Source organism: Vipera ursinii, assembly GCF_947247035.1.
Source record: "Vipera ursinii genome assembly, chromosome: 1".
Taxonomy (NCBI): domain Eukaryota; kingdom Metazoa; phylum Chordata; class Lepidosauria; order Squamata; family Viperidae; genus Vipera; species Vipera ursinii.
In genome coordinates, this window is record NC_139512.1 from 145,768,433 (window position 1) to 145,784,197 (window position 15,765).

Genomic DNA, 15,765 nt, shown 5'->3' on the forward strand with positions numbered 1-15,765 from the left:
GAGAGCCATGTGCTGGTCACTTCCAGGCGATGATGCATTTCTTCATTCCTCACGAAGGATGACACTTCCCCAGCTGCATTTCTTGCCTGTTTTTCTCCCTCCCTCATCTCAAATATTTTCCCACCATGAAGGAAGGAAGGAAGGAAGGAAGGAAGGAAGGAAGGAAGGAAGGAAGGAAGGAAGGAAGGAAGGAAGGAAGGAAGGAAGGAAGGAAGGAGAGGGAGGGTCTGAGGGAAGTCCTGCCTTAGTCCTGCCCTGCTGCCCTTTCACCATCCCCTTGCCCCCTCCTTCTGGCCTATCCTGGGGGGGTCTCCGATCCTATTGCTAAGGAAGCTTTGGCTACAAAGCCAGGTCTCCTCACATGGAGAAGGAGTGGGCCTCCCTCTTGACTTTGCCCTCGTACCCACCATGAGCAACCTGGCTAAGGAGAGCAAGGATAGTAGCAGCAGCCTTGAGGAGGAGGTAAGTGCAGCTGGGCGCCCACTTGGGGAAGTGGAGCTGGGCTTAGTGCCGTGGGTGCTTGACAGCTTGGCTGGGCATTTGACCTCCGCGCCACCGTCCAATCTCCCCCACCCCAAGGCGTGAGAGGAACAGTGAAGCTCCTCCAGTGGACCATGTCTTGGCACTTGCCCCAATCCCATCTTCTTCTGCCAGAGACCCTCAGATCTGTCCCACCCCTGCCCAGGCCCCCATTGGCACCTTTGATGTAAATTATGTAGAGCTGGCCATGCCCACGCAGTAGGCCACACCCACCCGGCCCGCCAAGGGCAACTGCAATGCTAATGCGGCCCTCAATGAAATTGAGTTTGACACCCCTGTCCTAAATGATATAAGACAGAGATGGCGACCAAGTGCCCAAATTGCAACCCAAAACCCACTTATTTATCGCAAAGTGCCAGGGCTGCCATCAGCATTGTGGTGCCCTTGGGGGCCGGGGCAGGCAGGCACCTCTGAGTACTGCCTCTGGCATGCAAAACCCGGGGGCGCAAAAATGGGCCACCATGCTGCAAGGCGCAAAAACAGCCACCGCCACACCATGGGGTGCAGATGCAAGGCACTGCACCACGCAAGAACGGGGGAGGGCTAGTATCATGCAGGCACTAGCCCCACCCCATTTGCAGCCTGTGCATGCTCGCAGCCCTGTGCATGCATGCACACATGTAAAATGCTTCTCCTTCCCTTTTCTTCCAGTCCACCAATCGACAATGGTTGGTGACCTTTGCTCTACCATCTCTACTCAAACTTGCTAGTCGGCTGCTTTGCCTCCTTTGTGCTGGGCGGGGCTCCTGCTCTGGGCAGCGGTGGTGGCCTGATAAATCTGCTGCTGGTGGCGGTGGGGGGCGTGCCAACAGAGAGGGCTCTGAGTGCTTCCTCTGGCACGCGTGCCATAGGTTCACCACCACTGATATAAGATCTCCCGGCTTGACAGGGGGTTGGACTAGGAGATCTCCAAGGTCCCTTCCAACCCTATGATTCTATGTAATTCTATGTTTCCTTTTGCTTTCTTCTTTGTACCCATCCTGCGTGTGTCCCCAATCTAATCAACAATAGATATGAAAGGCTTGTATGAAGTTGGCAGTGTGTGTGTGTGTGTGTGTGTGTGTGTGTGTAATTCCATCACTGGTTCCCATTAAATTGGTTACGGGGCAGCACTAATACATAGAAAAGGAAAGCATTTTCAGGTGAAAAAATGACAACAGCAAGTCCCAGCTATCCCCTAACTGCCAATATTACATTTCTAGGCTCTTTTTATTTTCTGGAAAACCAAGTCAGCCACAAAAGTAATAAGGGATATTTAAAAGTCTTATAACTTTAATAGGGGGTGGGGGATGGCAGGAAGCAAATGCAAATATTAAAATATTTGGACTCCACAGCCTTTGGAATCACAAGTCTATTTAAGAATGAATCTCTGTAGGGGGAAAAAATGAAACATATGGTGATGTAGCTTGAACAATTATCTTGGGCAACTTTTCAAGTGCAAATTTAAGATAGCAAATTATTTCAAAACAGAAATTGAACCTTAATTGAACGCCCACAAAACAAATTACAAAACAACACTCATTATGAGCTGTAAAGAATTTCTATTTATTCAGTTAATGTATGTCAAGCAAAGCAAGTATTGTTTACTCTTAATATAAAAATAGGTACACGTCTGCAGAATAGTTGAAATTCCATTCAAATCAATGACTACAATATTCACTGATGCAAATGAAAGTCTGGGCCCTAACTATGGAAATCTGTAGTTAATTCCTTTGGTAGCATCATAATAATCATGCCTTAACAATAAATATTTTAGTTTAGAAAAGGGAAGAAACATGATCCCTACTGACACCCAAACACTAAATACACCAACTGAACATCAGAATTTATACATATTTACAGCCTGCATAAATGCATTTTAAGATTACACCAATTAACAATAAAGCCAAACGCAGCTACCTATAAAACCAGTGATTTAAGAGAATTAGTATATCTATATAGTTGTGTATAAAATCTCAGACCAGTGGATATATACACACATTTATTATTTATACATTATATATATATATAAAGGAGAAAATGCAATGAAAAAAGACTGTTTCAACTCAACATCACAGTCAGATATTGGGTACCGCTTAAAGTAGTATCAAAGATGGTGATCAATATAAATGGGCCATCTAATGTATCAACGTGGAAGAGCAATGCACTATTCAAAATCCTCATTTTGTTTATAAAACGTTGAATGAGAAAACCCTGACTTGGTTCTAAATAAGGATTTTAAAAAGCAGCCTTTTAAAATTGAACATTTTTGAGAAGATTAAAACAAAACCAACACCAAAAAAGGAAAACACAAGTGTTCTTGTTGATAGAAACAGATTAACAACAGCTGTCTTTCTGAAACCACCTTCTCACAGACATAGTGGTCCAGGTCACTATTACGAGAAATCTAAATAGCTTACTTAGCACCAGTATTTGAAGTGAAAAGTGGGGCTCATTTGATGATAGATGCAACGGGCATCAGATACTGCAGAACAACTCTTGAGAGCATAGTATAAAATGCCAATGTTTCCCTTGCACTGACTTATACATTTCCATTTTAATAATGGGTCCATTCTCATTTCCAACTATAGTGTACAGTATGCAAAATCTATCTTCCCTCCCTCAGAATAATCCTGATATTGATAAAATCCACAAGCATCAAGAAATGAACAAGTATCCAGAACAGAAATTTTTTCTTTTTAAAAAAAACCAGACAGGCACTCTTTTTGAGCTCTCAACAACAGAAAAACACGTTGCCATATCCCTTTCCGCACTCCCTTACACAATGGGTATTTTACCAGGTAAGGTTAAAAAAAAATCTGCACATAAATCCTTGCTATGATTAAAGGACAGCATAATTATCAGCTTCTCCTTCGTATAGGTAAATATTCAGTAATGCCAGGGAATGAGAACAGAGAAAAAAGACTAACTCAGGTTTGATCAAGTCCATTGTGTTAGGGAATTTATGAAGTTAAGAATGCACTCTTCAAACTCTCTGTCTTCAGATAGGGAATATTATCCCACAGCAATAAAACTAGTTTTTGAGAAAAGCAAGTAAGAAATCCATTCTGGCAGAAACCATGAACTCCATTAATTTCTCTGGCGTGTGTGTGTGTGTGTGTGTGTGTGTGTAGGTTTTCCTCTCAAGTTCATAACAACTTTATTGTATAACTTAAAAGGCAATCTTGTTAAGATTATGATCTCAAAAGGGTGCAAACCAAAATCCAAACTAACTGATTAAACCAAGTTTCAAACAAAGAACTTCAAATGTAAGGCTTCCATTAAAAAAACAATTACTATGTTCCCAAAGTCTGGAAAGAACTAACAGGAAGAGTTGCATATATCAGCTTTGTTTTCAAGCTTCTCTTACCAGGGAAAAATTGAAATGGCATTTTTATCAATAGCGAGGAGACACAGAATATTACAGAAGTCAGGATTCGAAAGCTTTTTTTTTTAAACACAACTGCAGATCACCTAGTTTAAACAGCTATGCAGAAAAACAGTTAAGCCTGAATTAACATTTACTTTGAAATTGCTTAGTTGTCTGTTCCCTTCAGCAAAAGTATCCTTTTAAATCAATGGAAGGACAATTTAAAAGACTACGGGTCAGCAACATCTAAAACGGTTCCCAGGCTCCGACTCTGCATTTTCACAGGAGAGGTTGCTGATGATAATTTGTTTGCTGCTGTGGAAGTGAATGAGCGGGAACTGCTGGATAGCACGGACCTTGAGGCAAACTGGATGCAGTGTTCTGGTAGGCTAGCATATCCACTGGCATGCCCATCGGCTGGGCATAAGAAACAGGACCAGCGGGCGGGAGGCAAGAATTCTGGTTCATGTAAGTAGAACCGGACACAGAATCTAAACCAGGGCTGAAATACAATAAAGACATTAGCCTAAGCCAGTGATGACGAACCTTTTAGAGACCGAGTGCCCCAAAACTGCCCTGCCCCCGCTCCGCCTGCCCACCCCCGCCCTCAGGGCCATCCACAGCCCACCACAGATCGCCCAGGCAGCCCTGCAGCACCATGGTGACCATGCCCTCCGCCCGCAGCATCATCTGCTTCCCAGCTGCGCTGCTCCATGCGGGCCACACCCGGGGTAACTCTCCTCCCGGGGGGGCTGCTGGTGAGGAGGGGGCTGTGGGGGGAGGCGGGGCTGGGACGATGGCATGCGTGCCCACAGAGAGGGCTCCGAGTGCCGCCTCTGGCACTTGTGCCATAGGTTCGCCACTACTGGCCTAAGCAAACCCCACAAGCGTAATGGAGAGATGGGGATAAAGCTGATTAACTAAAATGTGCTAATGGGTTACCTCATGTAGGTGGGAGCGGGCTGAGGTGTTACTGAAGAATTCACGTTTGGAGGCAAAGACCTCAGTGGGCCAATCTGATCACTTCCTGGATTGTAGCTTTGAGGCATACCATGGACCACATAATTCCCACTGTGAGGATGGATGGGATATGACTGCAAAAGAAACAGAACAGAATTGACTTTCTCAGGCACAAGGATATTTCTAAAAAGGGAGGAACAGTAACTCTTCCAGTAGTCATTAATACAAGAACCCAAATATTACACTAATACCACGTGGACGGAACCAATTTTTTATCACCAAAATAATCTTTCATATCTGCTACAGATGAGGACTCTCTGAAATTGATCTGAACATGGAAGAGATGGGAAGAGGGGAAAGCATTTACACTACGTGAGAAGAGAAATAGTTTTATCACTGCATGAATCCATGAACCTTCAAAGCTTGCAAGAATCATCTGCAGGAGGCTACTCAGAACAGATGCTGGGAGGGGGTTGGTGCACTGTAAAGGACCCATACCTTGTCTTAATTTCCACTGAGTTATGTGGTCTGAAGCAATTTGCAAACAGATCTCTGCATCCTGCTGTCACTATTTCAAAGTCACTACAGCTTTTGTATTCGTACTTAATAGAACTGGAGCTTTGTTGCAGTTCTTCTGTAGCCACTCTCTTTATCAAGGGATTATCAGATTTATCTAGCTACAGCATACACACACAAACACACACACTCACTACCACTTTGGAAATCAAGTAATGAAGAAGGTAGCTCAGTTGAGAAAATTAAGTGATGCTAGTTTCTTCTTGCTCAAACTCTGCCCATTTCTAATGCAACCTTCAATATGCCAGATAAGATTAACTATGACTTCAGCCCAAGAAGAAATGCCATTGTCCATTATAACAGATTTCACACAGCTTGCTTTATATTTCTGCTACACTGAAGTAATAAGCTTACATCAGGACATTATTAAAGCTACAAAGCTTATAAAATAAGCATAGGACAGTTTTAGTCTCTCAGACCAGTGTCATAGGATTACCAGAATAACATAGATGGCAAGAAAATTATACATGCTTTCCAAAATATTAGAATGAGATAAATGTGTTATATACAGTGGGACAAAAAAGTATTTAGTCAGCCACCAATTGTGCAAGTTCTCCCACTTAAAAAGATGAGAGAGGCCTGTAATTTTCATCATAGGTATACCTCAACTCTGAGAGACAAAATGGGGGGAAAGAATCCAGGAAATGACATTGTAGGATTTCTAATGAATTAATTCGTACATTCCTCAGTAAAATAAGTATTTGGTCACCTACAAACAAGTAAGATTTCTGGCTCTCACAGACCTGTAACTTCTTTAAGAGGCTCCTCTGTCCTCCACTCGTTACCTGTATGAATGGCACCTGGTTGAACTTGTTATCAGTATAAAAGACACCAGTCCACAACCTCAAGACCAAAGAGCTGTCGAAGGACACCAGAAACAAAATTGTAGACCTGCACCATGCTGGGAAGACTGAATTTGCAATAAGCAAGCAGCTTGGTGTGAAGAAATCAACTGTGGGAGCAATTATTAGAAAATGGAAGACATACAAGACCACTGATAATCTCCCTCATTCTGGGGCTCCACGCAAGATCTCACCCTGTGGGGTCAAAATGATCACAAGAACGGTGAGCAAAAATCCCAGAACCACACGGTGGGACCTAGTGAATGACCTGCAGAGAGCTGGGACCAAAGTAACAAAGGCTACCATCAGTAACACACTACGCCGCCAGGGACTCAAATCCTGCAGTGCCAGACTTGTCACCCTGCTTAAGCCAGTACATGTCCGGGCCCGTCTGAAGTTTGCTAGAGAGCATTTGGATGATCCAGAACAGGATTGGGAGTATGTCATATGGTCAGATGAAACCAAAGTAGAACTTTTTGGTAAAAACTCAACTCGTCGTGTTTGGAGGAGAAAGAATGCTGAGTTGCATCCAAAGAACACTATACCTACTGTGAAGCATGGGGGTGGAAACATCATGCTTTGGGACTGTTTTTCTGCAAAGGGACCAGGACGACTGATCCGTGTAAAGGAAAGAATGAATGGGGCCATGTATCGTGAGATTTTGAGTGAAAACCTCCTTCCATCAGCAAGGGCATTGAAGATGAAATGTGGCTGGGTCTTTCAGCATGACAATGATCCTAAACACACCGCCCGGGCAACGAAGGAGTGGCTTCGTAAGAAGCATTTCAAGGTCCTGGAGTGGCTTAGCCAGTCTCCAAATCTCAACCCCATAGAAAACCTTTGGAGGGAGTTGAAAGTCCGTGTTGCCCAGCGACAGCCCCAAAGCATCACTGCTCTAGAGGAGATCTGCATGGAGGAATGGGCCAAAATACCAGCAACAGTGTGTGCAAACCTTGTGAAGACTTACAGAAAACGTTTGACCTCTGTCATTGCCAACAAAGGGTATATAACAAAGTATTGAGATGAACTTTTGTTATTGACCAAATATTTATTTTCCACCATAATTTGCAAATAAATTCGTTAGAAATCCTACAGTGTGATTTCCTGGATTCTTTTCCCCCATTTTGTCTCTCATAGTTGAGGTATACCTATGATGAAAATTACAGGCCTCTCTCATCTTTTTAAGTGGGAGAACATGCACAATTGGTGGCTGACTAAATACTTTTTTGTCCCACTGTACATTAGTACTTTATTTAAAAATGTACTACCGTATATACTTGAGTATAAGCCGACTCGAGTATAAGCCGAGACCCCCAATTTCACCCCCAAAAACTGGAAAAAGTTATTGACTCGAGTATAAGCCGATCCGCCGTTCTGCAAGCCTCTGCCGCCAGCAGAGGCTCGATCCGCCATTTTGCAAGCCTGAATACACAGGAATACCCTGTGTAGCCGCGGCTCGTCGGCAGGTCTCCGTTCCTCCTGCCGACCTTTGGGGAGGTTTGGGCGCCTCCCCAAACGTCCCCAAACCTCGGCAGGTCTCCGTTCCTCCTGCCGACCTTTGGGGAGGTTTGGGCGCCTCCCCAAACGTCCCCAAACCTCGGCAGGTCTCCGTTCCTCCGCGCAGACCTGCCGACCTTTGGGGAGGTTTGGGCGCCTCCCCAAACGTCCCCAAACCTCGGCAGGTCTCCGTTCCTGTTTGGGGAGGTTTGGGCGCCTCCCCAAACGTCCCCAAACCTCGGCAGGTCTCCGTTCCTCCGCGCAGACCTGCCGACCTTTGGGGAGGTTTGGGCGCCTCCCCAAACGTCCCCAAACCTCGGCAGGTCTCCGTTCCTGTTTGGGGAGGTTTGGGCGCCTCCCCAAACCTCCCCAAACCTCGGCAGGTCTCCGTTCCTCCGCGCAGACCTGCCGACCTTTGGGGAGGTTTGGGCGCCTCCCCAAACGTCCCCAAACCTCGGCAGGTCTCCGTTCCTGTTTGGGGAGGTTTGGGCGCCTCCCCAAACCTCCCCAAACCTCGGCAGGTCTCCGTTCCTCCGCGCAGACCTGCCGACCTTTGGGGAGGTTTGGGCGCCTCCCCAAACGTCCCCAAACCTCGGCAGGTCTCCGTTCCTGTTTGGGGAGGTTTGGGCGCCTCCCCAAACGTCCCCAAACCTCGGCAGGTCTCCGTTCCTCCGCGCAGACCTGCCGACCTTTGGGGAGGTTTGGGCGCCTCCCCAAACGTCCCCAAACCTCGGCAGGTCTCCGTTCCTGTTTGGGGAGGTTTGGGCGCCTCCCCAAACCTCCCCAAACCTCGGCAGGTCTCCGTTCCTCCGTGCAGACCTGCCGACCTTTGGGGAGGTTTGGGCGCCTCCCCAAACGTCCCCAAACCTCGGCAGGTCTCCGTTCCTGTTTGGGGAGGTTTGGGCGCCTCCCCAAACCTCCCCAAACCTCGGCAGGTCTCCGTTCCTGTTTGGGGAGGTTTGGGTGCCTCCCCAAACCTCCCCAAACCTCGGCAGGTCTCCGTTCCTCCGCGCAGACCTGCCGACCTTTGGGGAGGTTTGGGCGCCTCCCCAAACGTCCCCAAACCTCGGCAGGTCTCCGTTCCTGTTTGGGGAGGTTTGGGCGCCTCCCCAAACGTCCCCAAACCTCGGCAGGTCTCCGTTCCTCCGCGCAGACCTGCCGACCTTTGGGGAGGTTTGGGCGCCTCCCCAAACGTCCCCAAACCTCGGCAGGTCTCCGTTCCTGTTTGGGGAGGTTTGGGCGCCTCCCCAAACCTCCCCAAACCTCGGCAGGTCTCCGTTCCTCCGCGCAGACCTGCCGAGGTTTGGGGAGGTTTGGGGAGGCGCCCAAACCTCCCCAAACGTCGGCAAGTCTCCGTTCCTCCGCGCCCTGCCTGCCTGCTTCTTTCCGCTGCGGAAAGAAGCAGGCAGGCAAGGCGCGGAGTTTGGGGAGGTGCGCGCGCACCTCCCCAAACCTCCCCAAACTTCGGCAGGTCTCGGACGGCGGTGGCTTGGGAGAGGTGCGGGCGATCCCGGAAGCACCAAAGCCTCGGCCGCGCACAAGTCCTCGGTAAGTTTTTTTTGTTGACTGGAGTATAAGCCGAAGTGGAATTTTTCAGCCCAAAAAGTGGGCTGAAAAATTCGGCTTATACTCAAGTATATACGGTAAATCCTGTAGTCCTAAAAAGGGAAATTTTGGCCTATCGTTTTATGAAGAAAATGTGACCATATTTTTTACCCTAAATGAATCTCATATGGTACAGATTATATGGCTATTTTCACCAAAAAAAAATATCAGTCCAGAATTTACAACAGAAAGTGTTCAATAAATAAATTCTTGATTTATTAGCAATCAATAATACATAGACATGTATTTTATTATGTCTATAAGGTTGTAATAACATGTTATTTATATCACAGCTGTGGCTTTAAATGTTATATTCTGCTTTAAGAGATTTTATTCTAAACATAGTCTTAAGACCGTTTAAGGGATCAAATAAATCTAGAAAGAATACTGAAGAAATATAGAAAGCATTTTTACAGAAAATGATTGCTTTGGGATTCAACGGTGTGTAAGGAGAGGTTAAATAATATTATTAAAATATTTGCTCCTTTAAATGTAGATGTCCCCTTATTGTTCTGTAGTCTTCAACCGAACACAGTATTACCTTGAAGTAAGAGGAATATTCGTTCATCTAATGTTCATTATTTCCCCTCGCATCCCCAAATACTGTCAATCATTTCAAAAGAGCTCATGGAAAATATAACAGATGAATGCACTATCTTTGATGTGGCAGTTACCATGGTAACTATTCTTTTCATACTGTATTATGTAAAATCCACCTCAAATACGCAACCGTATCTTTTCCATTTAATTGCGCTTCTAACTTTTCTTCCCTCAAACCTCATCCCCCAGCAATTCCTTTAAGAAAAAGACAAACTCAGTAAACCAAAAGGGGCTGCAGGTTCAGAGTAGCGGTGCATGTCAAATTGTGAGGTATGTTAAGTCAACGCAGCAACAACTCTCAATCACAGTCTCACTGAAAGTCCGTCAAGCAACTCAAAATGTATCCACTGATCTATGAATGTGGAGGTGTCATCTATGAAGCAGCTCTACTCGGGGTGGGGTGGGGTGGGAGGAGGGAGTCATGCATAGTGCCCAAGATTTTGCCTACTAATCCCAGCAAGTCTTACATATGACCTCTGAGTCATACTGGAGAAAGCAACTCTGTTCACTTACTCATAAAGTTTTAATGCAGACATGTTTAATTTAATCCTAACTGAGACTCACAAAATTCCTCCTACCTACCAGGTTTTTGCAATACCTTCTTTTTAATCAGGGCTGTTTCGAAGGGTTCTGGAGAAGGCAGAACTGACAAATATCACGAGAAATGCTGCTTCCAAGTAACAAACCTTTGGATCTAAGTTCATGGAAAGACTGCAATGATAATACTGTTTGACCCTTATTGATCCTAAGGAAGATGTAAGATCTACATCTATTTCAAGCATACGCTGACACGTTCTGCAATAGAACTTTTTTTTTAAAAAAATAATGGAAATTCCAGTCTTCCTAATGCAGAGGTCCGTTCTCCATTATATGGGAAAGGAATCCTTCAAGAAAGTAGAACTAAGAAGTAAGGCACTGACCTGCACTGGGACATTGGTTGGTGTTGGTGCATACTGTGCCGCTGAGTGCATCTTTGAGTATGCAGAATACATAGGAGTTTCATTCATTAGTTTATTGTAGAGTTCCAACGCTTCCATCACTTTCACATTTAGTTCGGACAATTCTGAATGCTTCCTAATTCAAGAGCAAATGAAGTTACTTTCAGTTATCGTCAGTCGATTGGTTTGTTTAATTTGAGTGTAGTAAAACTTCACGAAGGAGAATATTTGTAGCTCAAGGCTGAAATGAGGAATTCTTAGTATTCTCTGAGCTTGGCTGTTTTCTTGCTGATATTTCATTAACCAAAGTAGGTAACACCATGATGATGAAATGAATGAAACATCAGCAAGAAAACAACCAAACTCAAGAGAGTCAAGGAGAATATTTGTAGCTCAAGGCTGAAATGAGGAATTCTTAGTATTCTCTGAGCTTGGCTGTTTTCTTGCTGATATTTCATTAACCAAAGTAGGTAACACCATGATGATGAAATGAATGAAACATCAGCAAGAAAACAACCAAACTCAAGAGAGTCAAGCGCTCTCAGTAAAACTTCAGCTTAGAAATTAAAGATTCTTGGAAATAAATTAATTCCTAAATATGTGTCATATGCCAATTTGCATAATGTTATGTACCACTCAGTCCTTTTAGCTTAGTTTTCACAATTATTACACCATGTAGGATATCTGAAATTCTGAAAGTGTTTGATGAACCATCTTATTTGCTGCTCATCTCCTGTACTACTTAAATATAAATTGCATTTTTTTTACTTATAAGCATTATGCAACTGCCTTACCTATCAATTTCTTCTAGCTTTTCATCTATCATGGGACCCATCTGCTGACAGACATCTATGAACAGTAAAATATGAACATTTGATCAGTTAATTGCTCATAAATAAAAGCACTGAGGTGAATGCAATGCATGGATAATTTGCCTAGCATGCAAAAAGAAAGGAGAATTTCACCTGCCTTGGGTTTGGCAAATGAAAAAAACATGAAAATGACAGTAGCTCTGGATTAGGATTTTTAAAAATCATATTTAGCAGTAGCGATACCTTCTAAATCCAGAAGATCAGTTGAATCAGATTTAGGATCTGCTGGATCTATGCTCTGAAGTAACTGCAGTGTCTTATCCATCTTATTCTGGAAGACGGAGAAAATATATTTAGAAAGATATTCAAACTGAGGTTCAAATTCTCAAACCCCCTCAAACAGTATTTATTTTGGGATAAGGGGACATTGTAGCTTCTTAAAAAAAGCTGCCTAAAATGTATTATGCCGTTGAAAAGCCAGGACTTACCTCATCTATGTACACTGGCTCCGGCTCAGGTTTTGTAATTTCAGTTTTGTCTTCAGAAGCATCCTTGTCTACAGGCACTGCGTAAAGACCATGAAAACATTAGTCTTCCTCCAAATCTAGTTTCTCAGCATACAGTAAATTTTTGCCAATATACCCCATGTTCAGATTCGAAGACAGATCTAACAACTCAGATTACTGGGTACAAACAAAGAGCAGAAGAGCAAACTTTGGAAGTTGAGCTTTTTAGATAAGGCAACTAATATGGAAGAGATGAATGTTCAGGATTTGTTTAAATATTGTTTTTAATCTGGTTTGGATACGTTTATAAAGTATGTGGCAAGAAACCCTAATGGAGGCAGAGGCAAAAAAAAAAAAAACTTTTGCACGGCAAACATTATACAACACAGGGTAAAGTTACAGACCAAAATAAGTATCAGGATAAAGATAATGTAAAAACTGGGCAGCATTTCATAGTTTAATAACATAGGTAGTAGCACTGTTCTAAAAATTAATTTCTGGTTGCTCTGTGAACCCTGATGTTTGGCTTAATCAACTAATCAATCCATGGATATTCAGTATATGTTTTGGTAGTATGGGATATTTTTTATTAACCCAAATGGCCTGGAAACCCCTGGTGAAGAATATATAAACACAGAGAAAATGTATTTTAAATTCTGTTTGTGTGATTTCAAACTATATCTTCTAAAATATAAAAGCACTTTGTATTTAAATGCATAATTCAGAGCAAATTACTCTTCAGATCATGATTATAACAGTGTCTGACTCATATTAGAATACTTTCTGTTTGGCAACAGTAAAAAAGCTGGATCATGAACATGACATTTAAGAATAAACTTTCTTCATGAATACAATTTGTATCATCTCCATATGCAGCTCCAGAACAATACACTATTAACAGACATGAGACAAATTACCTCTTAGCAAGTGCAAGATCTTCTTGATTATTGAATATTAAGTAACACTGAGTTAACAGTTAGAACAGAAGTGGGCATTATAAGGCAGAAGACTAACACCCTTCCAGCATACTTAGCAGCTCTGGACAAATCATTCAGTTTCTTGGTAGTTTACTGAATAAGAATGGTGTGATATTACATATATGACTCCTGAAATGTTTTGAAAATCAAATTTCTATTCAGTTTACCTGTCTCAGGCTCATCATTTAAGTTAGGGGTCACAAAGTTAGAAGGGAACAATCCAATTCCTCTGTGATTTTCTCCTTTCCACCAATTGGCATCACTGCACAATAAAAAACGTATACTTTTAACACATATGAAAATAGAACCATGATATTAAGATTCTTGTTCTTCTTCCACCGTCAGCATACAATCATCTTAACATATTGATTAATACTATTTAAACTTGCATTATGTTGCCTTCCTATGTACGTAATTCATTTAAGGAAATGTCAGGCACACAATCCTAAACTGTAGTCCAAGGTCACCCAGCTGCCTTTGTGCGTAAGGTGGAACTAGAACTCACAGTCCTCTGGTTTCCAGCCTGGTGCCTTCATTACTTCACCAAAATGGCTGTCGTTTTATTTTTACAAGATTAAAAAATTGATGCATGTCATCTTCCCAATCTAATGTATTCAATATATATGCTAGGACTGCAACTCCAAGGATTCTGAGAGCTATAATCCCAATTCATCCAGACGACAAAAGGGTGGGGAAAGCTATGGCTATAAAAATGTTGATGAGATCCTATCCATTAGGAAATACAAACTAATGAGAAACATCTCTTAACAATACCTATGTTTTTCTCTCTGAACCTTCATCTAGCTCAGAAGGACTCAATTTATCCAAAACAATTAAAGGTGTTAATTTTTTAAATAGATTTGGAAGTGGGGTAGAGTTATAGCAATTAGACTGTTTTAACACTTGGCCTTTTATCTTTACTACAAGGTGTAGGTATAGATTTAAATGCACAAACAGTACCAGCTATACACATGAACAAGAGTGGTTCCTATACTTTTTTTAAAAAAAAATTGATAACTTCTTACAGACAAGGCAGATTAAAAAATAATCATTTTAAAGACTAAAATTTAAGCTGGATTTTCAGATTTTAAAAAATGTTTCATAAAAATAATGCTCAAGCATATTTTGATCAGCATGCTTTCTATTCTATTTGCTAATAGTTAAATAAGATAAAACTCAGAATAGCAACCTCTGTCTAAAAGTTCAAAGGCAAAAAGTTCAAGGAATAGAGAATGTGACATGAGGGAGTAATATAATTGCAAAAGCTGCTGAAGGTTGTTCTTTTAAAACCTGCTGACAAAAATATCCTCCAAGCAGCCATAAACAATAATTAAATTGGAATTTCTTCAGTCTCCAATAACTTTAGAAATATGTATTATCTTTGCTGTCATCAGGCTGGCTCTAAAGATTATTATTCTATTTTTTGGTAAAAGTTATTCTGAAAAAAAAAGGCCTAACAAAATAATTTTATATGGTACATCCTAACTAATAATGAAACCACATCTCTCTGAGTGCTGAAGAATCTGCACTGAATTTATACTCAAGCAAGAAGAGTGCATTTTTACTGAAAAAGACGGCTATGGAAAATTTCTGAATAGTAAATACCGTATTTTTCGGACCATAAGACGCACTTTCCCCCCCAAAAAAGTGTGTGTGGGGGAACGAGGGTGCGTCTTATGGTCCGAAGGTGATCCGTATGGCCAGCCCCAACCTCCACAAGTGGAAAGCAAGGGAGATTGCCCGGAGCACAAATCGGCACGTGCTGAGAAACGCCGATCTTGTGCTCCTGCAATCTCCCTCGCTCGGTTTCAGCTTCCTTTGCTACAAGAGAAAGCAGGCTGAAACGGAGCGAGGGAGATTGTCAGGAACGCAAATCGGCCAATCTCACACTCCTGCAATCTCCCTCGCTCGCTTTCAGCCTGCTTTCTCTTGTAGCAAGGGAAGCTGAAACCGAGCGAGGGAGATTGCAGGAGCACGAGATCGGCTGATTTGCGTTCTTGGCAATCTCCCTCGCTCTGTTACAGCTTGCTTTCTGCAAGAGAAAGCTGGGCCCCAGGGCCGCCTCTGCAGGTACTGCTCTAACACGGAGAGGGAAGGACAAAGAGGGAAGGAAGGAAGGGACAATGGGAGAGGGAGGGAGAGAAAGAGAGAGAAAGACAGGGAGAGAGAGGAGAAAGAAATAGGGAGGGAGAAAGAAGGAGAAAGAAAGGGAGAGAGAAAGAGGGAGAGGGAAAGAGAGAGAGAGAAAGAAAGGGAGAGAGAGAGAAAGAAAGAGAAGGAGAAAGAAAGGGAGGGAAATAGAGGGAGAGAAAGAGGGAGAAATAGAGGGAAACAGAAAAAGAGGGAGAGAAAGAGGGAGAGGGAGAGAAAGAGAAAGAGGGAGGGGGAGAGAGGGAGAGAAAGAGAAGGAGAGAAATTAAATTAGTAACATGATTGTTAGGTGAATCTGGTTTCCCCACTAACTTTGCTTGTCAGAAGATTGCAAAAGGCGATCACATGACCCTGAAACAATGTGACATTATAAATATGAATCAGTTGCCAAGTATCCAAATATAAATCACAT

The 15,765-nt window shown here is 43.0% G+C and overlaps 1 protein-coding gene across 2 annotated transcripts in view; it reads right to left on the reverse strand.

Moving 5' to 3' along the window:
* Positions 1 to 2,067: 2,067 nt before the first annotated feature.
* Positions 2,068 to 15,765, reverse strand: part of STAM2 (signal transducing adaptor molecule 2) — a 37,894-nt gene continuing 24,196 nt past the window's right edge. For both annotated transcript variants that reach the window (XM_083350463.1, XM_083350462.1), the window contains exons 8-14: positions 13,370 to 13,464; positions 12,208 to 12,284; positions 11,963 to 12,050; positions 11,702 to 11,756; positions 10,890 to 11,043; positions 4,832 to 4,983; positions 2,068 to 4,391 (exon numbers count right to left, since the gene is read on the reverse strand). In XM_083350463.1, coding sequence (XP_083206589.1) covers positions 4,169 to 4,391; positions 4,832 to 4,983; positions 10,890 to 11,043; positions 11,702 to 11,756; positions 11,963 to 12,050; positions 12,208 to 12,284; positions 13,370 to 13,464 — 844 coding nt within the window. In that variant the 3' untranslated portion in view covers positions 2,068 to 4,168. The remainder of the gene's footprint in view (positions 4,392 to 4,831; positions 4,984 to 10,889; positions 11,044 to 11,701; positions 11,757 to 11,962; positions 12,051 to 12,207; positions 12,285 to 13,369; positions 13,465 to 15,765) is intronic.